The 24701-nt window shown below is 40.2% G+C and overlaps 1 protein-coding gene across 1 annotated transcript in view; it reads right to left on the bottom strand.

Annotated features, from left to right (window-relative positions):
• The window catches only part of amph (amphiphysin), a 117768-nt gene that overhangs the window by 50239 nt on the left and 42828 nt on the right, over positions 1–24701 (bottom strand). Inside the window, exons 3-7 of the mRNA XM_084188015.1 lie at positions 23358–23412; positions 14482–14576; positions 3166–3261; positions 2502–2609; positions 2004–2089 (exon numbers count right to left, since the gene is read on the bottom strand). Coding sequence (XP_084044141.1) covers positions 2004–2089; positions 2502–2609; positions 3166–3261; positions 14482–14576; positions 23358–23412 — 440 coding nt within the window. The remainder of the gene's footprint in view (positions 1–2003; positions 2090–2501; positions 2610–3165; positions 3262–14481; positions 14577–23357; positions 23413–24701) is intronic.

Genomic DNA, 24701 nt, shown 5'->3' with positions numbered 1-24701 from the left:
ACAAAAAAACAGAAAACTTGAGCGTGCATAACTATTCACCACCCCCCACCTTGTTCCATATGTTTGGGGAGTCTCCCACATGGCTTTTGGCGAACACCAAACGTGTTTGCTTATTTTTTTCATTAAGCAATGGCTTTTTTCTGGCCACTCTTCCGTAAAGCCCAGCTCTGTGGAGTGTACGGCTTAAAGTGGTCCTATGGACAGATACTCCAATCTCCGCTGTGGAGCTTTGCAGCTCCTTCAGGGTTATCTTTGGTCTCTTTGTTGCCTCTGATTAATGCCAAACCAAATTCAACCTAGCTAATTTCCGATTTATACGAAATTGTTTGACTACAGAGGTAGCAAAACTGTACTTCAAATCTATGATACTCCCCCACTTAACATACTGCTTGACTAGTTGGGCCCAAGCTTGCTGTACAACAGTAAGACCTATTCAGTCTGTCTACAAACAGGCTCTCAAAGTGCTTGATAGGAAGCCCAATAGCCATCATCACTGTCACATCCTTAGAAAGCATGAGCTCCTGAGTTGGGAAAATCTTGTGCAATACACCGATGCATGTCTTGTATTCAAGATCCTAAATGGCTTGGCTCCCCCTCCACTCAGTATTTTTGTTAAACAGAAAACCCAAACATATGGCAGCAGATCCACAAGGTCTGCCATGAGAGGTGACTGTGTAGTTCCCCTAAGGAAAAGCACCTTTAGTAAATCCGCTTTTTCTGTGAGAGCTTCCCATGTCTGGAATACACTGCCATCAGACACACATAACTGCACCACATATCACACTTTCACAAAATGCTTGAAGACATGGCTAAAGGTCAATCAGATTTGTGAACATGGTCCCTAGCTGTGTGTTGCCGCTTTCCATGTCTGTTGTCTGTAACTTGTGAGGTGTGGAAACACTTTGTTGCTTTTATGAATTTTGTCTTGCTGCTTTTTGTTCTATGTTGCTCGGTCTGTATGCTACGTCTTGTTTGTCCTATGTTGCTATGTCTGTATGCTATGTCTTGTTCTATGTTGTTATTGTCTATATTGTAATTGTTTTTAATAACCTGCCCAGGGACTGCGGTTGAAAATTAGCCGGCTGGCTAAAACCGGCACTTTTACTGAAACGTTGATTAATGTGCACTGTCCCTGTAAAAATAAACTCAAACTCAAACTCAAACTCAAACTCAATATTAAAGCTGATCTAACCCCTAGAAAAAAAACTACTGCATCACGCACACACTTCTCATAATTGAAAACAGGAAGCAGCTAACTGTAACAGGAGTATACCTATACCCGTGCTTCTACATCTAAATTGCTTGCTCTTTGGGGTTTGAGGCTGGGTTTCTGTATAAGCACTTTGTGACATCTGCTGATGCAAAAAGGTGGCGCAGTGGTCTAAGGCACTGCATCGCAGTGCTAGCTGTGCCACTAGAGATCCTGGTTCGAATCCAGGCTCTGTCGTAGCCGGCCGCGACCGGGAGACCCATGGGGCGGCGCACAATTGGCCTAGCGTCGTCCAGGGTAGGGGAGGGAATGGCCGGCAGGGATGTAGCTCAGTTGGTAGAGCATGGTGTTTGCAACGCCAGGGTTGTGGGTTTGAAAAAATAAAATAAAATAAAAAAATAATGTATGCACTCACTAACTGTAAGTCGCTCTGGATAAGAGCGTCTGCTAAATGACTAAAATGTAAAATAAATACATTTGATTGATTGACCTCATAATAGTACTGTAGTATATATTTTTTTATTTTTTTTACAGTACCCGAAACCATTCATTTTGATTTGTAATTGACCATGGGAAGAGGCGCTACAGCGTAAATACCACAACATTGGTTTATCTATGACAGTTTTAATTAGGGTCATATTAATTAGCGCACACCGTACCAAATCGTTTTGCAACGGAAAACAAAAACAAGCGTTTCTTATTGGACAAATCAGGTAGGCCCCTCTCCATGGTCGGCCCATTTTTTTCCGTTTGGTGCCTAGTGAATGTGACTCAGGTGTTGATATTAGTTTACCTGTCCCAGAGAGTTGGTAGCTCGTCCTGTAGATCAACATTGAGCTCATCAAACACCTTCTGGGCTTTTTTCAACTCATCCTCTGCCTGAAGAGAGAAATACATAACGAGGGGGGAAATATTAACATATCTCTTTCCTGCCAAAACCAGCACCTTGAAGATGAACTGCTTTGCACAAGGATTCTCTTTTACACTTGATACACAGTACTTTACTTGTAGTGTACTGTCATGATGCTCTTATAAGACTGCCATAAGAATGACATAACGTACACTATGTTAATGACCACCCACTTTTCAATTATGGTTGGAGACTAGGTTGTTGTTAAATGGCTCTAGTCTGTTTGTTGGGTTTACATCACAAAACTATTGGAAAGGTGAACTATTATAGCATATGAGGAATTTTCGTTTTAGTAAAAGGGTTGTGTTTCTCGATCATTCTTCACTACAATGGTAAAGGCGGACAGAATAGCACATTGTTGTATTACTGCATAGGTCTTACCTTGGAGACCTTCCGATCACTTCTATTGACCACTGCCTGAATGGTCTCGAGATGGTGCCGTGCACTGTCGTAGTCAATTAGCTTTCTGCTTCTTTTCGCCACACGGATCTGATGGTGAATAGAGTACATGGAGTTAGCAAAGTACCACACAGACCGGCCTTTAATACAATACAATAGTATACAAAGTCCTTCCCCTGAGCAAAAGTTCCAAGCATAAAGGTGTCAACCTTTCTGAGGCTGTGTCCCAAATGGCACCCTATTCCCTTTATAGTGCATTACTTCTGACCACGGCCCATTGGGCCCTGGTCAAAAGTAGTGCGCAATATAGGGAATAGGGTGCCATTTGGGACGCACTCTGAGCCACAGGGACAAAAGCCTGAAATCTCTTCAAGTCTTTGAGACCGTGAGCATATTAAGAATATGCCGGAAGAGATGAACCAATTATTTTACAAGGGCAATTTCCTAGTCAAACTTCTCACCAAATAGCTAATTTATTACAAATAGTGCTGTACTATAAATAATTTGGATACATAAGTGAAAAAAAACAATATTATTGAGTTGGTTAAAGGGAAGCGTCAACTCAAATTTTGACACACAAGGACTGCTATTAGTTTCTGTGGCGACAGAGCCAAGGCTAAACTGTTGTTCATGCAGTATACTGTACCTTGAGGTCGGGGAACTGTTGCAGGTACGTGTCCAGTGTGATAAGTGATGAATCAACCAGCTTCTGATGGAAGTCCTCCCATAAGACATCACAGTTCTAAAGGAGAAACACAGAGAAACATTTCAGTTAGCCAGATGCTGAACAAGAGGAGAACAGGTGGTTAAAATCAGAGTCATATGGTGTAATATACAGTACCTATATCTACCTACACTACCAGTCAAAAGCTTTAGAACACCTACTCATTCCAGGGTTTTTCTTTATTTTTACTATTTTCTACATTGTATAATAATAGTGAAGACATCAAAACAATGAAATAACACATATGGAAGCATGTAGTAATCAAAAAAGTGTTAAACAAATCAAAATATATTTTATATTTGAGATTCTTCAAATAGCCACCCTTTGCACACACTTTCTTTCCTTCTTAATGCGTTTGAGCCAATCAGTTGTGTTTTGACAAGTTATACAGAAGACAGCCCTATTTGGTAAAAGTAAGGAAGCTACTCCCCTCACCATTATTTAGACATAAACTGCATCTCCTCCCTTAATTAGTATGGCTCTCTCAAGTGGTAGTATTAAAGTGTTGTGGTTAAGAAATGATGATGATTTATGTGAACTACTGATGTCTGTGATGACTAATAATGCAACGCTGATCTCATCCATAGCGATCGCAGTGCCCTGTTGTGTACCCTATATCATATTTTGTCTGATCTGTCTTATGTTGTGGTCCTTTGTAGCTCAATTGGTAGAGCATGGCGCTTGTAACGCCAGGGTAGTGGGTTCGATCCCCGGGACCAGCCATACGTAAACATTTATGCACACATGACTAAGTCGCTTTGGATAAAAGCGTCTGCTAAATGGCATATTATTATTAAAAGACCAAGTCCATATTATGGCAAGAACAGCTCAAATAAGCAAAGAGAAACGACAGTCCATCATTACTTTAACACATGAAGGTCAGTCAACACGGAACATTTCAAGAACTTTGTAAGTTTCTTCAAGTGCAGTCGCAAAAACCATCAAGCGCTATGATGAAACTGGCTCTCATGAGGACCGCCACAGGAATGGAAGACCCAGAGTTACCACTGCTGCAGTGATTGTATCCATGTGATAGAGAAAACCTTTGGCACAGAGGACTCAGGAGATAATTACATTTTAATTAGGTTTTTGTTTACACAGTGATGAAGGGGGTAAATGAAAAGGTGGATGCTACCTACATGATGTTCTTCCTGCAACAGATGTGAGTGAGATTAATTAACATACAGTGCCTTCAGAAAGTATTCACACCTAGGGCTGTTGCGGTGACCATATTACCGCCACACCGGCGGTCACGAGTCATGAAGGCAGTCAAATTCCACGTGACCGTTTAGTCACGGTAATTAGGCTTCTCCAAGCTCTGATGCTGCGGATGGTCATTAGTAGCCTACCAAACTTGCTAACTGCCTGGTACTCAGCACTCTATTGTCCCTCTAATCACTCAGACATCAATGCAAATGTAAACGAAAATCTAAACAAACACTTCATGAGAGCCCATGAGCTCATGTTGCGCAACATTTCTATAGGCTATGCAATTGCGTGAGAAAACAGAGTGATGGCCTCCATTAAAAAGAGGAGGATCCCATCAGCTTTCTATAGGCTAGGCCTACTATATTTATTTCTCAACTTTCCTAATATTAAGCACATTGCGAGAGTTCAGTGACCGGCCGGCCGAAGACGACACGACAGCACCCTCCTCAGGGGATAGGTACTCAGTGTAAAGCCAATTAGTAAACGGCTGGGTCCACTAATTGCTTTGTGTCTCCCTCTATAAAGTTGTTCCAGGAGATGAGCTCGGGGCTGGGAGCATACACAGGGACCTGTGAGGACGTCGTACTCTCCTATCTCAGAGAACACTTCTTCTGATGAACCTTGGCTCTCGGTTAAGCAAGGCAGGCTATAGGTAGAGAGAAGCGTTCCCCCTGTAAATGTTATGTGCAGACGATAGTCTAAAGACAGGTGAAGCCTTTTGTTGTTAGGTTTTCCCTGTTGGCCACGGCCTTTAGGTCAACTGCTTTGTTTATTTTTTCTTCATTTCCCCCCCCCCCCCTCGCTGTTGTGTCGGGTGAAAGAAAACTTGTTTATTGACAATACAAAAGCAAAGGAACCACAACCACTGCCTCCGGTCTGTTCATTTCATGCCTCCCGCCTGTGTTAGGGTGTTTTGGACAAGCTGATCCGTCACATTATCTTTACAACAGGACTATATCCTACCTGGCTGACATGAAAATGAACCACGGAAAAGCATCCTCCATTCGCTATTTCAGGTGCATGATAATGGATCATTCTAAATCAAAACAATTTTCACACATCTGTTATTTAGTATATGTAAAGACAAGATTAAATCAAGAAAAGTCTGATGGGTGACAATATTAGCCTATCACTTGTGAACGATGCCCAGCATAAGAAACAATGCTTTTTTCCCCCTTGTCTTTTTCTAATCATAGTCGCACGCCTCATGTAGCCTAGCCCATAGGCCTATATGTTTTAATAAGCTTTGTATCACAACTAAAGTGTCCAAATAACTTCATAAAATTAAGCACACTAATCCGCTTTATAAGGGGTGTAGAGCCTAACTGGCATACATAAGCAGCGCATGAGTGTCAAGTTTGGGGAAGATAATTTTCACCATAAAAATGCACCGTTATAATAAAAGCATTACATGCATAATTGCATTTGCGGTCACCTTTGATAATGGTGTTTTCCTACTAATGGAACATTGGCGCTTATAGCCTACTGCCATGTGCACGTTGCCGCGCTTATAATGTGAAGAAATAGCCTAATAGTTTATCAACATTTTAAGCTAAACTTTCTGATCTGTTGCGTCAGCCATATTGCGTAATTTTTTTAATTTGTTATGCTACTGGTTGTATTAATTTGGGATCTAACGCATTCCACAACTGTCCCAGACTATGTTTGGAATATTTATTTCTCGCACAGAATAGAACAGGTCGACTTTTGTAGTATGGGGGATAATAGATTGACATAGGCTAGTGCTTTTGCTGTTCGTTAGGCCTACTCATCTTGTTGGCTGATGAAAAGTAAATGTGAACAGTTCTTCAAATATCTTCAATATTCACCTCGGAATTTGATAAGGACGCACGCAGTTGCGTCCCCGATGTGTCCGTCTTCACTTGTAGCCTGTGAGAAAGACCCGATCACATGACGGAGAGCCATGTGAGTGAGAGCTGCTTCGGAGCGCGCAGCACTCAGGGAGAAGCGCACAACGCAGCACTCTGGGCCAATGGCATGGATTTTTTTAGGGTGCATTATGGCCACACAATGGGGATGCCGCCCGGGAAATTCAAGGCATTATCAAGTGCTTGTCAAATTCTGAATGAAAGACTGATAAAGTGTGTACAGCCTGCGCAAAAAACAAAGCAGAGCTCATGCCTTTCAAGCAACTTTTTTCAAATCATCATTAGAGTCGCATCATGCAGTGTTACAGTGTTTTAAAAATCAAAACATATAGCCCAACGTTTGTAGAACAACTAAAGCTACATTAATAACTCTAAATTAAGCATATAGGAGTAGCTATTTCTTTGTTAACCGCTCAACACAGAATAGCCGCATGTGGGCACTCCCTCAAATCGTTTGGAGAAAATGTCCTTTCTATTTAATTCAGCTTTGTTAAATTGTATTCTTCATACTATAAAATAATGCCACGGAATTCTAAGCTTGTCTGCTAAATGAACTAGTGTAGCCCACAGCCATTTGGCATAGCCAGATCAGGACCTAACACAAGGACAACTCAGAGTATACTATTCTGTTCTTCTGAAATAGACTACATTTTCTTCATATCATGTTTCTTTAGACCTGTCTAAAATAAAATAATGGATTTATTGTGAAGGTGTAGGCTATATTACACAGATTTATTATACTTTTTTAAATGTAGATGTTCCAAAGGTCTGCATCTGTGGCTTGTAAGCCATGTGTGGAAACCAGGAGATGCTAAAGATTATGTTAATTAACAGTCAATTATCGTGAGACCGACAGTTATTTGCTTGACAATCACCGGCTGACGAAATTTTGTGACCGCCACAGCCCTATTAACACCCCTTGTCTTTTTCCATATTTTGTTACAGCCTGAATTTAAAATTTATTAAATTGAGATTGTGTGTCACTGGCCTACACACAGTACCCCATAATGTAAAAGTGGAACTATGTTTTCAGAAATGTTTACAAATAAATTAAATAAATTAAAAGCTGAAATGTCTTGAGTCAATAAGTATTCTACCCATTAGTTATTGCAAGCCTAAATAAGTTCAGAAGTGAACATTTGCTTAACAAGTCACATAATCAGTAGCATGGACTCACTCTGTGTGCAATAATAGTGTTTAATAAAAATAAATTATGACTACCTCATCTCTGTACCTCACACATACAATTATCTGTTAGGTCCCTCAGTCAAGCAGTGAATTTCAAACACAGATTCAACCACAAAGACCAGGGAGGTTTTCCAATGCCTTGCAAAGACGGGCACCTATTGGTAGATTGGTAAAAAATAAATACAAAAAAGCAGACAATGAATATCCCTTTGAGCATGGTGAAGTTATTAATTACACATTGGATGGTGTATCAATACACCCAGTCACTAAAAATATACAGTCGTCCTTCCTAAATCAGTTGCCGGAAAGGAAGGAAACCGCTCAGGGATTTCACCATGAGACCAATGGGGACTTTAAAACAGTTACAGAGTTGAATGACGAAAATTGAGGCTGGATCAACAACATTGTAGTTACTCCACAATACTAAACTAAATGACAGAGTGAAAAGAAGGAAGCCTGCATCCTGTTTGCAGTAAGGTACTAAAGTCAAACTGCAAAAAATGTGGCAAAGAAATTAACTTTATTTCCTGAATACAAAGTGTTATGTTTGGGGATAATCCAACACAATACATCACGGAGTACCACTCTTCATATTTTCAAGAATGGTGGCGGCTGCATAATGTTATGGGTTTGCTTGTCATCGGCAAGGACTAGGGAGTTATTTGGAATAAAAATAAATGGAATAGAGCTAAGCACAGGCAAAATCCTAGAGGAAAACCTGGTTCAGTCTGCTTTCCAGACACTGGGAGACAAATTCACCTATTAGCAGGACAATAACCTAAAACACAAGGCCAAGTATACTGGAGTTGCTTACCCAGACCACATTGAATGTCTGAGTGGCCTAGTTACAGTTTTGACTTAAATTGGCTTGAAAATCCATGACAAGACTTGAAAATGACTTTCTAGCAATGATCAACAACCAACTTGAAGCTTGAAGAATAAAAATAAATAATAATGTGCAAATATTGTACAATCCAGGTGTCCAAAGCGCTAAGAGACGTACCCAGAAAGACTCACAGCAGTAATCGCTGCCAAATGTGATTCTAACATGTATTGACTCAGGGTTGTGAATACTTATGTAAATCAGATATTTCTGTATTTCATTTTCAATAAATCCGCAAAATTTACTAAAAACATGTTTTCACTTTGTCATTATGGGGTATTGTATGTAGATGGGTGATAATATATATATTTTTTAATCCATTTTGAATTTAGGCTGTAACACAACACAATGTGGAATAAGACAAGAGGTATGAATACTTTCTGAAGGCACTGTATAAAGGGGTTTTAAAACAAAGATGGAGGGTGCATGAAAATAGAAAATGGCATCACACAAACACTTACAATGTACTTTTTATAGTCCAACCTTACTGCCAAGTTTATTTAGTAAATATTTTCTTAACTCTATTTTCACAAAACTGCATTGTTGGTTAAGGGCTTGTAAGTAAACATTTCACGGTAAGGTCTGTTTGTATTCGGCGGATGTGAGAAATAAAACTTGATTTGATTTGAACTCAATGAGATCGAGACAGATGCTTTGTCCTTGAGCCTTGGTTGACACCTTCATCTAGCTTGGTTTCTATTCAAGTCACCCTTCAATTCCAGAGCTTTTATCAGCAACACAATGTATCATGCTCTGCACTTTATTTGACTATGTTCTCTGTTAAAGGGATAGTTTAGCCAAAAATAGTTTAGCCAAAACTCTTACCTTGAGTTGTCTCTGTAGGACATTAGTAGCAGCATCCACAGTTATCCATTGTTTACTTTTCCACAGCCAGGATTTAGCATGATTAGCATTGTACAAAAAAATGAATGTAATCCATGGTACCGATGTTAGCAAAGCTTCATTGCAAGACAAAACTTATTTAAAAAACACTTTAAGCTATGTTCGGCAATTGGTGGAGTTTGCAGGGATTTCTTTACCTGCATATTTGTGAAATAATCACTGGAAGTGTGTTACTCAAAACTGGAACCGTTTCCTCATGTAGTCTCACACCCACATCTGTTTCTGTTGTTTGCTGTAACATGGACAATAAAGTTGTATTGTATTATATTGTACTCCATTGGGCACTTAGACGTGGATTGATTATCAGCTGTGAACAAATTCACCTGTGGTTTGATGGAACTATCAGAGCATTTCAATTTTGAGATATTACTGCAGAAATAACAACATTCTCATGGGGAATAAAACATGGACAGGTTCTTCACGAGTATCGACGCTACCAAACTTACTTTGAAGTGTTTTTGAGGAGGTTTTGGCTTGCAATGCAGCTTTGCTAACATTGGTACCATGAAGTACATTCCTTTTTTAAAAATCATGCTAACTCCTGGCTTTGGCAAAAGTAAACATCGGATGACTGTGGATGCTGTCACTACTGGACTTCAGTAGTGACAGCTAAGAGGAATTTGACCGAAACATCAATTATGGTTGAACCATAAGGGGCACTCTAGTCTTTTGGTTAAACAGTCGCTACTTTCAATGACTAGATCGTAACCACATCGATCTCAGAGAGCATTAATATATTAAAGTGGAACTGACAGCATTTGAACTACTTTGCAGATATGAAACAAACAGACAATCATAATATCAGTCAAAAATATCAAATTCCCATTTTATGCTTCAAAACCAACTTTATAAGAGATTTACTCTTCCTGGAGTCCAGCAACATTAAGGCAGTTATATACAATAAAAAATATTACATGACATTACATTTCATAATAATAATAATAATAATATGCCATTTAGCAGACGCTTTTATCCAAAGCGACTTACAGTCATGTGTGCATACATTTTTACGTATGGGTGGTCCCGGGGATCGAACCCACTACCCTGGCGTTACAAGCGCCATGCTCTACCAATTGAGCTACAGAGGACCACTTTTCACAACACATTAAGTGTGTGCCCTCAGGCCGCTACTCTACTACCACATATCTACAATACAAAATCCATGTGTACGTGTGTGTAGAGTACGCGTTATCATGTGTATGTGTATGCGTGTGTCTGTGTGTGTCCCTTCACAGTACCTGCTGTTCCATAAGGTGTATTTGTATCGGTTTTTAAAAATCTAAATTCTACTACTTGCATCAGTTACCTGATTTGGAATAGAGTTCCATGTAGCCATGGCTCTATGTAGTACTGTGCGCCTCCCATATTCTGTTCTGGACTTTGGGATTGTGAAGAGATCTCTGGTGGCATTTCTAGTGGGGTATGCATGGGTGTCCGCATGTCAATACTTCTTACAAAAACTAGTAGTGATGAAATCAATCTCTACTTTGAGCCATGAGAGATTGACATGCATATTATTAATTTTAGCTCTCCGTGTACATTTAAGGGCCAGCCGTGCTGCCCTGTTCTCTCTTTGTGGTACCTGTCCACTCGACTCGACAGTAGTCCAGGTGCGACAAAACTAGGGCTGTAGGACCTGCCTATTTGATAGTGTTGTTAAGAAGGCAGAGCAGTGCTTTATTATGGACAGACTTCTCCCCATCTTAGCTACTGTTGCGTCAACATGTTTTGTCCATGACAGTTTACACTCCAGGTACATTGTTTGCTGCCTCCACCCATTCAGGATGCACTGTTTCAGTTTCAATGACTTAATATATTTTTTTTTATGGACGACTGTAACTAAGGCTGGGAATGTCAATACAATCAAACTAGCAAGGGCAATGATCACAAGTCAGTCATAACGTGGCTAATAGGCTAGCTAAACCTGAAACAAAACACCATGCAAAGGAGAAACACGTAGGCATATTGCAGCAACATTTGAGCAGTAGCCTAGGCTGGCTAGGCTACTCAACTACAATACATTTTGAATTCACCATACAGCAATGCTGCATTCAACCGCACTGGTGCAGTGCAAAAAAATGAAAAACATGTTTTAAGTTTAAATGTTACAACAAACCTATAGCTACGTTTTTGTGATTTGGAGTTATTAAATACTTTTTGATTAGGGTCGCAGCATACAATACATGACCAAAAGTATGTGGACACCTGCTCGTCGAACATCTCATTCCTAAATCATGGGCATTAATATGGAGTTGGTCCCTCCTTTGCTGCTATAACAGCCTCCACTCTTCTGGGAAGGCTTTCCACTAGATGTTGGAACATTGCTGTGGGAACTTGCTTCCCTTCAGCCACAAGAGCACTAGTGAGGTCGGGCACGGATGTTGGGCGATTAGGCCTGGCTCGCAGTCGGCGTTCCAATTCATCCCAAAGTTTGATAGGGTTGAGGTCAGGGCTTTGTGCAGGCCAGTGAAGTTCTTCCACACCGATCGACAAACCTTTTCTGTATGGAGAAGGCCCTTTCTGTATGGCCTTCCCCAAACTGTTGCCACAAAGTTGGAAGCACAGAATCGTCTAGAATGTCATTGTATGCTGTAAGATTTCCCTTCACCATGAAAACAGCCCCAGACCATTATTCTTCCTCCACCAAACTTTACAGTTGGCACTATGCATTCGGGCAGATGGCGTTCTCCTGGCATCCGCCAAACCCGGATTCGTCCGTCGGACTGCCAGATGGTGAAGCGTGATTAATCACTTCAGACAACATGTTTCCACTGCTACAGAGTGGCGGTGAGCTTTACACCACACCAGCCGACACTTGGCATTGCACATGCTGATCTTAGGCTTGTGTGTGGCTGCTCGGCCATGGAAACCCATTTCATGAGGCTCCCGACGAACAGTTATTGTGCTAACGTTGCTTCCAGAGGCAGTTTGGAACTCGGTAGTGAGGGTTGCAACCGAGGACAGACAATTTTTACAAGCTACGAGCTTCAACTCTCGGCGGTCCCGTTCTGCGAGCTTGTGTGGCCTACCACTTCGCGGCTGAGCCGTTGTTGCTTCTAGATGTTTCCACTTCACAATAACAGCACTTACAGTAGACTGGGGCAGCTCTAGAAGGGCAGAAATTTGACGAACTGACTTGTTGGAAAGGTCACTGAGCCCTTCAGTAAGGCTATTTTACTGCCAATGTTTCTCTATGGAGATTGCATGGCTGTGTACTTGATTTTATACACCTGTCAGCAATGGGTGTGGCTGAAATAGCCGAATCCACTAATTTGAAGGGGTATCCACATACTTTTGTATATACTGTGTAGTGTATTATGCACATCTGCAAGCATAGCAGGAAAGGCTGGACAAATATTATTTATCTATTCTTTTGTTTTAATATGTTAAAACTCTATATACAGCTTCCTATGTACATAAGTGGACATTATAAAGGGCCATATTTCTTCTAATAAAACAATTACCAGTTTGGGTCGTTAGCTAGCTAGCTAGCTGCTGCGAGGATGTCATGCCATTGGAGGAGTGGGTGAGTGACCGACCTTTTCCCCTCATATCGTTTTTCGGTGGCTACAGTTAGAGATGCAGGTGTCATTTGGTTAGCTAGCAAGAAATGTGAATTACTTTGCTAGCTAGCAATTTTGATGGCCAACAAGCTTAAAAAGTTTGAGAGGGTTATCTAATGTTCCCTCGTTAGAGTTTAGCTTATCTCGCTCTGGCTAGCTTTAGTTGTTGATCTTGTTGTTGTTGATTTGCATAGGCAAATGAGGGAGAGATAGCCTACCTTTTCATGGTTGTTTGATCAATAGGACTGTGAAGTTCCCAAATATAAGAGGACTCCCGTGGTATTTACATTTTAGCAGAAATCCATTAATGTGTATTTTGTGGCTTTTGGCGAATGCGTTCTAATGATCTAAAGTCGCGCTGTTGCTATTGCCTGTAAAAACTGAATCCAGTTCAAAGTGAATGATGGCAGCCCCGTGTGGCAAATGGCTTATTTGCATATAGGCCTACTGTAGCTCTAATTGGCTATGGTGCACCGGTCTGCGTAGACTCCGGTCCTGGACAAGACAGATGTTTTTATTAGGTTTTATTTACTGCAGTGTCTATTAATTATCCAAAGGCATGGCCGCTTTCCCACTGTATATTGCTATAGAATGTTTACATTCCTAAACATTCTATGAATTTATGGAAACGTGAAAATGACCGTAAGTGCTCGCTTGTCAGAAAATGTAAAAAAATAAAAATATGTCATATTCTTCCAGATTTTAATATGATTTCATGTTGCTAAAACACTGTCAGTTCCACTTTAAATATTGCAGAAATTCATTCAGTTGGTATCATATCTCTTTACTACTTTCAATAAAGCCAAAGATCTTTAAAACTGCTGGTTTTATTTGATTCCAAAACTATAATTTATTCCTACCATGATCAATATTGATGGATACTGTCATAGTGCTATTGTCCTCTTGACTTGACTCAGTTTAGGAAATGGGTCAGTGTCTAGTATGCTCTATGTATGCTGTCTATGTATGCTCTGTGTATGCGGTCTATGTATTCTCTGTGTATGCTGTCTATGTATTCACTATGTATGCTGCCTATGTATGCTTGGCCGAGATAGAAACATGCTCACATACAGTATGTATTCTCTGCCATTTTAGATAATTATGGACCACAGTGTGTGGAGCCGTGGTCCAGTGGTAACACTCCTGGTTCCATGCACATATGCAACTTTCTGCTCGAGACTGGGGTTCAATCCCTTTGTACTCACTTCTCACTGCATCTCCATCTCCCACTGTTTCTAATATTTTTGTCAATAAAGCATAAAAATATATGAAAGGAGAGTGACTGTATATATATAATTATGGACCACAAGACTATAGCGATTGCTATGGCTTCAGCTAATGGAGATAAAAAAAATTAAGAAAGAATTTAGGCTAAGATGATTTATTTCAGACTAAAGCAAAATCATAAATACTGATAAGTGATCATGCCTCCCACACTTTAGATGACTGACATACAGGTATGAAAACCCAGAGAGAACCATGACTTCTGAGTGAACCAGACCAGAAACTCAATCAATCAAGTGTGCCTACAATGAACGAAAGACTGAAAGAACAGAGGGATATGAGAATGAAAGAAGAAGAAATGTAGGCATGTGGTGCTCACCTTCCCGATGCTCAAGACATCATCCTTCCCATGCCAGTCCGGCTCGTAGACTTCATGTAGGGACTCTGTCAGGTTCATGGAAGCCTGTTGCATTGCTAGAAGACACCATCAACATGATAAGGGCTTAATTCAATCCAGCGGACCAGGTTCCCAGACACAGATCAAGCCTAGTCCTGGATTTAAGAGCGCTTCCAATGTAGATTATCCATTTCGAATGCTCGAGTCCAGGACTAGGTTTAAACCAACCCAATAGTACTGTCCTACCAAATGAATAAAAAATTATGATCAAATGAGCAGATGATGGAGATCAAAGTGCATGGTCAGCAAAAATAAAAGGAAGACTGAACACTGCCATCTTGACCTGGGCCTGTATCCACAAATCATCTCAGAGTAGCAGTGCTGATCTAGGATCTGTCCATATACTCTTATTCATCATGATCTAAAGGGGAAAAACTGATCTTAGATCAGCATCATAGTATACATCATTTTAGTCTGTAAAAATAGAATAGCTTGATTCCCCTTGCAGGAGCTGACCAGTCAAAATGAAAAAATATGTACATTTGTTTATTTGACATTTTAGTCATTTAGCAGACTGAGTGTTTGTGCATTGAGGTACGACAACCACTTGTCACAGTCATAGAAAGTAATATGCATTCTCATTTCAACGCCAAGAAGAGCTCTATTTTCATGTCATCCAACAAATGTTAACGCCTGGAGTTTGCTAAACAGCATTGACACTTGGATTGGAACCTGTGCTTTGGTCAGATGACATGAAAATAGAGCTATTTGGCCACGCACACCAGTGGTGGGTTTGGCGTCGAAATGATAATGCAGAATCTGAAGAAAAAAAAACATTCATACTGTAAAATATGGTGGTGGACCTTGATGTTATGGGGCTATTTTGCTTCCCCTGGTCCTGGGGCCTGGGTTAAGGTCAACGGCATCATGAACTTTACCCAGTACCAGGACATTTTTGCCAAAAACCTGGTTGCCTCTGCCAGGAGGCTGACACTTGGCCGCAAGTGGATCTTTCAGTAAGACAATAACCCCAAGCACACATCAAAATCCACAAAAAATTGTTAATTGGCCACAAAATCAACATTTTGCATTGGCCATCTCAGTCCCCGGACTTGAAACCCATTGCAAACCTATGGTTTGAATTGAATAGGGCAGTCCAAAAGCGCAGACAAGGATATACAAGGATATGGAAGGATTCTGTATGGAAGAATGGTCTAAGATCCATCCCAATGTGTTCTTCAACTCATAAAACATTTTAGAAAAAGATTAACCAAAGGTTATTATAGTCTTGTGTTTTTACAGTTGAAGTCGGAAGTTTACATACACTTAGGTTGGAGTCATTAAAACTCGTTTTTCAACCACTCCACAAATTTCTTGTTAACAAACTATAGTTTTGGCAAGTCGGTTAGGACATCTACTTTGTGCATGACACAAGTCATTTTTCCAACAATTGTTTAGACAGATTATTTCACTTATAATTCATTGTATCACAATTCCAGTGGGTCAGAAGTTTACATACACTAAGTTGAGTGTGCCTTTAAACAGCTTGGAAAATTCCACAAAATGATGTCATGGCTTTAGAAGCTTCTGATATTCTAATTGACATCATTTGAGTCAATTGGAGGTGTACCTGTGGATGTATTTCAAGGCCTACCTTCAAACTCAGTGCGTCTTTGCTTGACATCATGGGAAAATCAAAAGAAATCAGCCAAGACCTCAGAATTTTTTTTGTAGACCTCCACAAGTCTGGTTCATCTTTGGGAGCAATTTCCAAACGCCTGAAGGTACCACGTTCATCTGTACAAACAATAGTACGCAAGTATAAACACCATGGGACCACGCAGCCGTCATCCCGCTCAGGAAGGAGACGCGTTCTGTCTCCTAGAGATGAACGTACTTTGGTGCGAAAAGTGCAAATCAATCCCAGAACAACAGCAAAGGACCTTGTGAAGATGCTGGAGGAAACAGGTACAGTGGGGAAAAAAAGTATTTAGTCAGCCACCAATTGTGTAAGTTCTCCCACTTAAAAAGATGAGAGAGGCCTGTAATTTTCATCATAGGTACACGTCAACTATGACAGACAAAATGAGAATTTTTTTCTCTCCAGAAAATCACATTGTACGATTTGTTATGAATTTATTTGCAAATTATGGTGGAAAATAAGTATTTGGTCAATAACAAAAGTTTCTCAATACTTTGTTATATACCCTTTGTTGGCAATGACACAGGTCAAACGTTTTCTGTTGGTCTTCACAAGGTTTTCACACACTGTTGCTGGTATTTTGGCCCATTCCTCCATGCAGATCTCCTCTAGAGCAGTGATGTTTTGGGGCTGTCGCTGGGCAACACGGACTTTCAACTCCCTCCAAAGATTTTCTATGGGGTTGAGATCTGGAGACTGGCTAGGCCACTCCAGGACCTTGAAATGCTTCTTACGAAGCCACTCCTTCGTTGCCCGGGCGGTGTGTTTGTGATCATTGTCATGCTGAAAGACCCAGCCACGTTTCATCTTCAATGCCCTTGCTGATGGAAGGAGGTTTTCACTCAAAATCTCACGATACATGGCCCCATTCATTCTTTCCTTTACACGGATCAGTCGTCCTGGTCCCTTTGCAGAGAAACAGCCCCAAAGCATGATGTTTCCACCCCCATGCTTCACAGTAGGTATGGTGTTCTTTGGATGCAACTCAGCATTCTTTGTCCTCCAAACACCAAAAAAGTTCTATTTTGGTTTCATCTGATCATATGACATTCTCCCAATCCTCTTCTGGATCATCCAAATGCACTCTAGCAAACTTCAGACGGGCCTGGACATGTCCTGGCTTAAGCAAGGGGACACGTCTGGCACTGCAGGATTTGAGACCCTGGCGGCGTAGTGTGTTACTGATGGTAGGCTTTGTTACTTTGGTCCCAGCTCTCTGCAGGTCATTCACTAGGTCCCCACGTGTGGTTCTGGGATTTTTGCTCACCGTTCTTGTGATCATTTTGACCCCACGGGGTGAGATCTTGCGTGGAGCCCCAGATCAAGGGAGATTATCAGTGGTCTTGTATGTCTTCCATTTCCTAATAATTGCTCCCACAGTTGATTTCTTCAGATGAATGGTCAGATGAAACCAAAATATAACTTTTTGGTAAAAACTCAACTCGTCGTGTTTGGAGGACAAAGAATGCTGAGTTGCATCCAAAGAACACCATACCTACTGTGAAGCATGGGGGTGGAAACATCATGCTTTGGGGCTGTTTTTCTGCAAAGGGACCAGGACGACTGATCCGTGTAAAGGAAAGAATGAATGGGGCCATGTATCGTGAGATTTTGAGTGAAAACCTCCTTCCATCAGCAAGGGCATTGAAGATGAAACGTGGCTGGGTCTTTCAGCATGACAATGATCACAAACACACCACCCGGGCAACGAAGGAGTGGCTTCGTAAGAAGCATTTCAAGGTCCTGGAGTGGCCTAGCCAGTCTCCAGATCTCAACCCCATGTTGCCCAGCGACAGCCCCAAAACATCACTGCTCTAGAGATCTGCATGTAGGAATGGGCCAAAATACCAGCAACAGTGTGTGAAAACCTTGTGAAGACTTACAGAAAACGTTTGACCTGTGTCATTGCCAACAAAGGGTATATAACAAAGTATTGAGAAACTTTTGTTATTGACCAAATACTTATTTTCCACCATAATTTGCAAATAAATTCATTAAAAATCCTACAATGTGATTTTCTGGATTTTTTTTCTCATTTTGTCTGTCATAGTTGACGTGTACCTATGATGAAAATTACAGGCCTCTCTCATCTTTTTAAGTGGGAGAACTTGCACAATTGGTGGCTGACTAAATACTTTTTCCCCCCACTGTATATCGACATTACCTGAAAGGCCGCTCAGCAAGGAAGAAGCCACTGCTCCAAAACCGCCATAAAAAAGCCAGACTACGGTTTGCAACTGCACATGGGGACAAAGATCGTACTTTTTGGAGAAATGTCCTCTGGTCTGATGAAACAAAAATAGAATTATTTGGCCATAATGACATTCTTTATGTTTGGAGGAAAAAGGGGGGGGCTTGCAAGCCGAAGAACACCATCCCAACCGTGAAGAACGGGGGTGGCAGCATCATGCTGTGGGGGTGCTTTTCTGCAGGAGGGACTGGTGCACTTCACAAAATAGATGGTATCATGAGGAAGGAAAATTATGTGGATATATTGAAGCAACATCTCAAGACATCAGTCAGGAAGTTAAAGCTTGGTCTCAAATGGGTCTTCCAAATGGACAATGACCCCAAGCATACTTCCAAAGTTGTGGCAAAATGGCTTAAGGACAACAAAGTCAAGGTATTGGAGTGGCTATCACAAAGCCCTGACCTCAATCCTATAGAACATTTGTGGGCAGAACTGAAAAAGCGTGTGCGAGCAAGGAGGCCTACAAACCTGACTCAGTTACACCAGCTCTGTCAGGAGGAATGGGCCAAAATTCACCCAACTTATTGTAGGAAGCTTGTGGAAGGCTACCCGAAACGTTTGACACAAGTTAAACAATTTAAAGGCAATGCTTCCAAATACTAATTGAGTGTATGTAAACTTCTGACCCACTGGGAATGTGATGAAATAAATAAAAGCTTGAATAAATCATTCTACAATTATTCTGACATTTCACATTCTTAAAATAAAGTGGTGATCCTAATTTTTACTAGGATTAAATGTCAGGAATTGTGAAAAACTGAGTTTAAATGTATTTGGCTAAGGTGTATGTAAACTTCCGACTTCAACTGTATATTCGTTTTTATTTCTATTCGTTTTCAGATTTTTATTTGAAATTCAGTTTAGTTTCAGATCCACTTTACTCGTTTTTATTTAGTTTAAGTTTTATAAAAACATTTATATTTCGTTTTTATATTATTTAGTTTCAGTTTTAGTGTTAGGGACAGAAAGTCGCCTATGCGTGGGAGGCTAGGAGCCATTTATGTGTTGTATAGTATTTTTGTTTTTGGGGATGTCACTTTTTGCCAGTGTGGGGCAGTAATGCAGGTTTAAAAGTAGACTCAGTGAGATAACGTAGATGCACAAAGTAAACAGTTGTAGTGGGTAAATTTCAGCAACAACCTGGAGCGTTGAAGCGCAAGACTAAACTTCTCCACTGTTTTGGTCCTGTAGCTACTACCACGCTGTAGCAGCGTGCACATGCACAGACACTTTTGCATTGTGCTCATCTCAATGGGCGCATTCGAGCGGATCAATTTTGTCAAATCAAATTGTATTGCATTCTGGGGATGAAAATTGTCTGACTTGCGCCTACATTTACAAAAACTTTACAAAAATCGTGTGATCAAAGGTCATGAAGTTTTGACTGCAAGTTTCTGCAGTTGCTCTGCACCAACTTTATCCTGCAGCTATTTCCTGCATTGTGTACAAATGTGTTATCAATGCGTTTCGATGGGCTATAGCAGTAAAGGCCAAATTGAATGTTTAAAATGATTGTGTATATCTTCTTTATCCCTACAGTGGTCCTAAAATTCCAAATCAAATGGCTAAATGATCCATTTTATGACCACCTTAAAATAATTCCATATCTTAGCTTAGTAGATATTGCGATCTAAGGGTTTAGACCTAGAGAGGTTAGGGTGTTTTTATTTGACCAAAGACATGACTTAAACTGGAACCAATTTGCCGTGATTTATGTGTACAGTGGATATATACAAATACATGTGATATTTCAGGCTCTCTCTCACAAAAAGCTTGAAAACCCCATTGGAAAATCCATTTGAATTTTGTCCCCCCCCAAAAAAACTAAAACTGAACATAATTATTTCATTTTGGAGTCAAAGATAATAGTTTCAGTATATATCAATTATTTTATATCAGTTTACTAAATAGTTTTTTCATTATTCATTTAGTTTTCGTTTCAGTTTACAATATTAACTTTGAGACGAACAACCACCTATATAAACTAAAACATTTTTATTGCATTTTAATGTAGGCCTATTGGGAAGACAGGCCATGTGGAGATGTTCATATTGAAACATATATATTTTCTAAGTTCCTAACTTGTTTGATGAGATTAGTACAGATTTTCTCAGGGGACCCTACATGGGGCCCAGACCCCAAGTTTGGGAACCACTGTACAACTCCGACCTGGGGTAGTTCGTTTCACATCACAGGCCGAGAGGGCGGAGTTAGCCGTTTTAGAGAGTGGTGAATGTGCTGCTAAAAGGAAAACCCGGTAGGCAGATTCTGGGGGACGCAAGCGAACATAACGAACAAACCACTTTTCATGATTCCACTCGTTCGCAAAGACGCAGGCGCGTTAGAACTCAGTCAGATCAAGAACATAAGCGTTCTGAACTTTGATCAATACTGGGAGCAATATTTAGATGTTGACCCGTAATTGATTTTCTTTATTGTATACAAAATATATATTTGTATTATTTAAAAAAATATATAATTAGAAAAAAATACCAAGGTCCGGACGCCGGTGTCCTCATGTAGTTACGGCCCTGCATGGGTGTCAATAATTTTGACCCCTACCTTTTAGAGAAAAAAAGTATTACTTGTTAAACAAAATCTATTTCTCTCAGCAAGTGTATTACTATAAAATAATATAATTTCCCAATTTTTTGGAGCAGACAATATAGCTCAGTATTTGAATTATTTATACAGACATTTTTGCTCATCTTTATCAAAGGTGTCCATAATTTTGAATCCCACTGTAGGTAAATAGGTTACTGTTCATGAAAGTACATGCGAGCATCATACACAATATGGCATGCGAGGGCTTTCTGTCTTAATACTTAGGTGCTGGAGCAACAGAAAAACACTATGTAAAATTCTAAGAACTGGATATAAATCACAGATCTTTCAGAACTGAAAATAAAACGATCTTCCAAATTAAAGCAGTTGCTATTCGTGTTTACTTTCCACTGTATGTGTTTAGATATAGGCACACATACTGTAAGTCTTGTGGGAGGGCACATATGTTCATAGGATTAGACGACGGCCATGCTCTAGTGTGTGTGTACGTGTTTGTGTGTGTGTGTGTGTGTGTGTGTGTGTGCGCATATGCATGTACAGTGCATTCGGAAAGTATTCAGACCCCTTGACTTTTTCCACATTTTGTTACGTTACAGCCTTATTCTAAAATTGATTAAATTGTTTTTTTCCCCTCATACTACACACAATACCTTACAATGACAAAGCAAAAACAGGTTTTTAGAAATTTTAGCAAATTTATTAAGAAGAAAAAACGGAAATATCACATTTACATAAGAATTCAGACCCTTTACTCAGTACTTTGTTGAAGCACCTTTGGCAGCAATTACAGCCTCGAGTCTTCTTGGGTATGACGCTACAAGCTTGGCACACCTACACTACCAGTTAATTGAAATGCATTCCAGGTGACTACCTCATGAAGCTGGTTGAGACAATGCCAAGAGTGTACAAAGCTGTCATCAAGGCAAAGGGTGGCTACTTTGAAGAATCTCAAATATAAAATATATTTTAATTTGTTTAACACTTTTTTGGTTACTAAATGATTCCATATGTGTTGTTTCATTGTTTTGATGTCTTCACTATTATTCTACAATGTAGAAAATAGTAAAAATAAAGAAAAACCCTTGAATGAGTAGGTGTGTCCAAACTTTTGAATGGTAATGTATATTTGGGGAGTTTCTCCCATTCCTCTCTGCAGATCTTCTCAAGCTCTGTCAGTTTGGATGGGAAGCGTCGCTGCACAGCTATTTTCAGGTCTCTCCAGAGATGTTAGATCGGGTTCAAGTCCGGGCTCTGGCTGGGCCACTCAAGGACATTGAGAGACTTGTCCCAAAGCCATTCCTACGTTGTCTTGGCTGTGTGCTTAGGGTCGTTGTCCTGTTGGAAGGAGAACCTCCGCCCCAGTCTGAGGTCCTGAGAGCTCTGGAGCAGGTTTTCATCAAGTATCTCTCTGTACTTTGTTCCGTTCATCTTTCCCTCGACCCTGACTAGTCTCCCAGTCCCTGCCGCTGAAAAACATCCCCACAGCATGATGCTTCCACCACCATCCTTCACCGTAGGGATGGTGCCAGGTTTCCTCCAGACCTGACGCTTGGCATTCAGGCCAAAGAGTTCAATCTTGGTTTCATCAGCCCAGAGAATCTTGATTCTCATGGTCTAAGAGTCTTTAGGTGCCTTTTGGCAAACTCCAAGCGGGCTGTCATGTGCCTTTTACTGAGGAGTGGCTTCTGTCTGGCCAGTCTACCATAAAGGCCTGATTGGTGGAGTGCTGCAGAGATGGTTTTCATTCTGAAAGATTTTTGCTCTGACATGCACTGTCAACTGTGAGACCTTACATAAACTGGTGTGTGCCTTTCCAAAGCATGTCCAATCAATTGAATGTACCGCAGGTAGACTCCAATCAAGTTGTAGAAACTTCTCAAGGATGATCAATGGAAACAGGATGCATCTGAGCTCAATTTCAAGTCTCAAAGCAAAGGGTCTGAATACGTATGTAAATACGGTATTTCTGTTTAAAATTTGTTATAAATTTGCTAAACATTCTAAAAACCAGTTTTCGCTTCGTCATTATGGGGTATTGTGTGTAGATTGATGAGGAAAAACATTAATTTAATCCATTTTAGAATAAGGCTGTAACGCAATAAAATGTGGAAAAAGTCAAGGGTCTGAATACTTTCCGAATTTTACATTTTATTTATTTAGCAGACACTACTATCCAGAGAGATTTACAGTTAGTGAGTGCATAGATTTTTTTTTCTTTGAATGCACTGTATGTGTGTGTTTTCACCTGTGAGTGAATGTGTCTCTTGCGTAAGCATTTGCTCTGCAGACGCTTACCTTGTACAGCTGCCAGGTATGTGTGCGTACGTGTGTGTGCCTCACCTTTCACAGCCGCCAGGTATGCCTTCATTTCCCTCTGCAGCCGGGAGCCCTCCGTCTGTAGTGAGAACAGCAGACAAATGCATGAGTCTGAGTGTCACACACACACACACACACACTTTATTGGAAGAACAGCTACCAAATTGGTATATATCCCAACCCCCCACATGCATCACACAAGTTTTTTATTGAAACTAATGGTTCCGTAAGGTAAAATATCGCACATCCTTCCAGAAGTAATTTGCTGTACCAAATGGCATCATATATTTACTCCCAAGACTGATCTCAAACCAGTCGCAAAGATAAGCAATCTTTCAGTTTAATTTAGCATCAGAGGCTGAGGCTAAAAATCTATTTGTCTCAGAAGGCAATAATATTAGCCATCATTCCTTTCGTTTATTAATGTTTAGTTCTGTATATTAATTTTAACCTCTTAAATGTAACGGCAAAATTTTGATTTCCGCCTAAATAGACATACCCAAAAGTAACTGCTATTCATGTGTAATTACATGATTCTGACATGCCAAAACTTGGTCAATTTGGAAAGAAGACATATGGGAGATTATGAGGAAATGATCAGAAGATAGATAGGAGTTACATAGTTCAGAATACACAAGATCAAGCACACACAAAATAACTGTTTTTTTATTTTGAAAGTAATCTTTCTTTGACAAGCTATGAGTGAATTATTGATTCCCAGAGCTGGAAACACATCAGATGGCTTCCACAACATGTGAACAATATCAGACAAAAAAATGGGATTGATAGACCTAACAACTAGAAATGGGCAGATGTTTTAGTAAGTGGTGTCAGGTGTGGTCACAGGACGTTTCCAAGTGTCCCTAAACCTCTCCAAAGTGGCTGTAAATTAGATCATTCCAGTGCTATTACATATTTGCAATCCCTAAATGCTATTTGTTCACTATAAAAACACAATTTCTACCATATCAACCCCACTCAAACATTGTGGTGGTGTTATGGGGTATCCAGGGTACAATCAAGTGTCCTTTCACCCTCTCCAAAGTGTCCGAATGTGGTAATTGCACAGTTTTTGCCTAAAAGTTATTGCTCACTATAAAAACTAAATTTCTACAACACCAACCTCTCTCAAACATTGTGGTGTGTCGGGGGACATACAGGGGATGTTTTTTCAACCTCTCCAAAGTGCCTGAACGTTTAGAAAATGTAGAAAATAGTAAAAATAAAGAAAAACCTTTGAATGAGTAGGTGTGTCCAAACTTTTGACTGGTATTGTACATAAAAAATATATAAAAATGTCTTATCAAACACAAACTTGGTTACACACGTGTCCTTCACTAAAAAAGGTGCAAAAATAGAAATAAGCGC

This window comes from Coregonus lavaretus, assembly GCF_964263955.1.
Source record: "Coregonus lavaretus genome assembly, chromosome: 23".
NCBI classification, from domain to species: domain Eukaryota; kingdom Metazoa; phylum Chordata; class Actinopteri; order Salmoniformes; family Salmonidae; genus Coregonus; species Coregonus lavaretus.
Note: the sequence above shows the minus strand (reverse complement) of the source record. Positions and strands in the feature narration are given on the sequence as shown.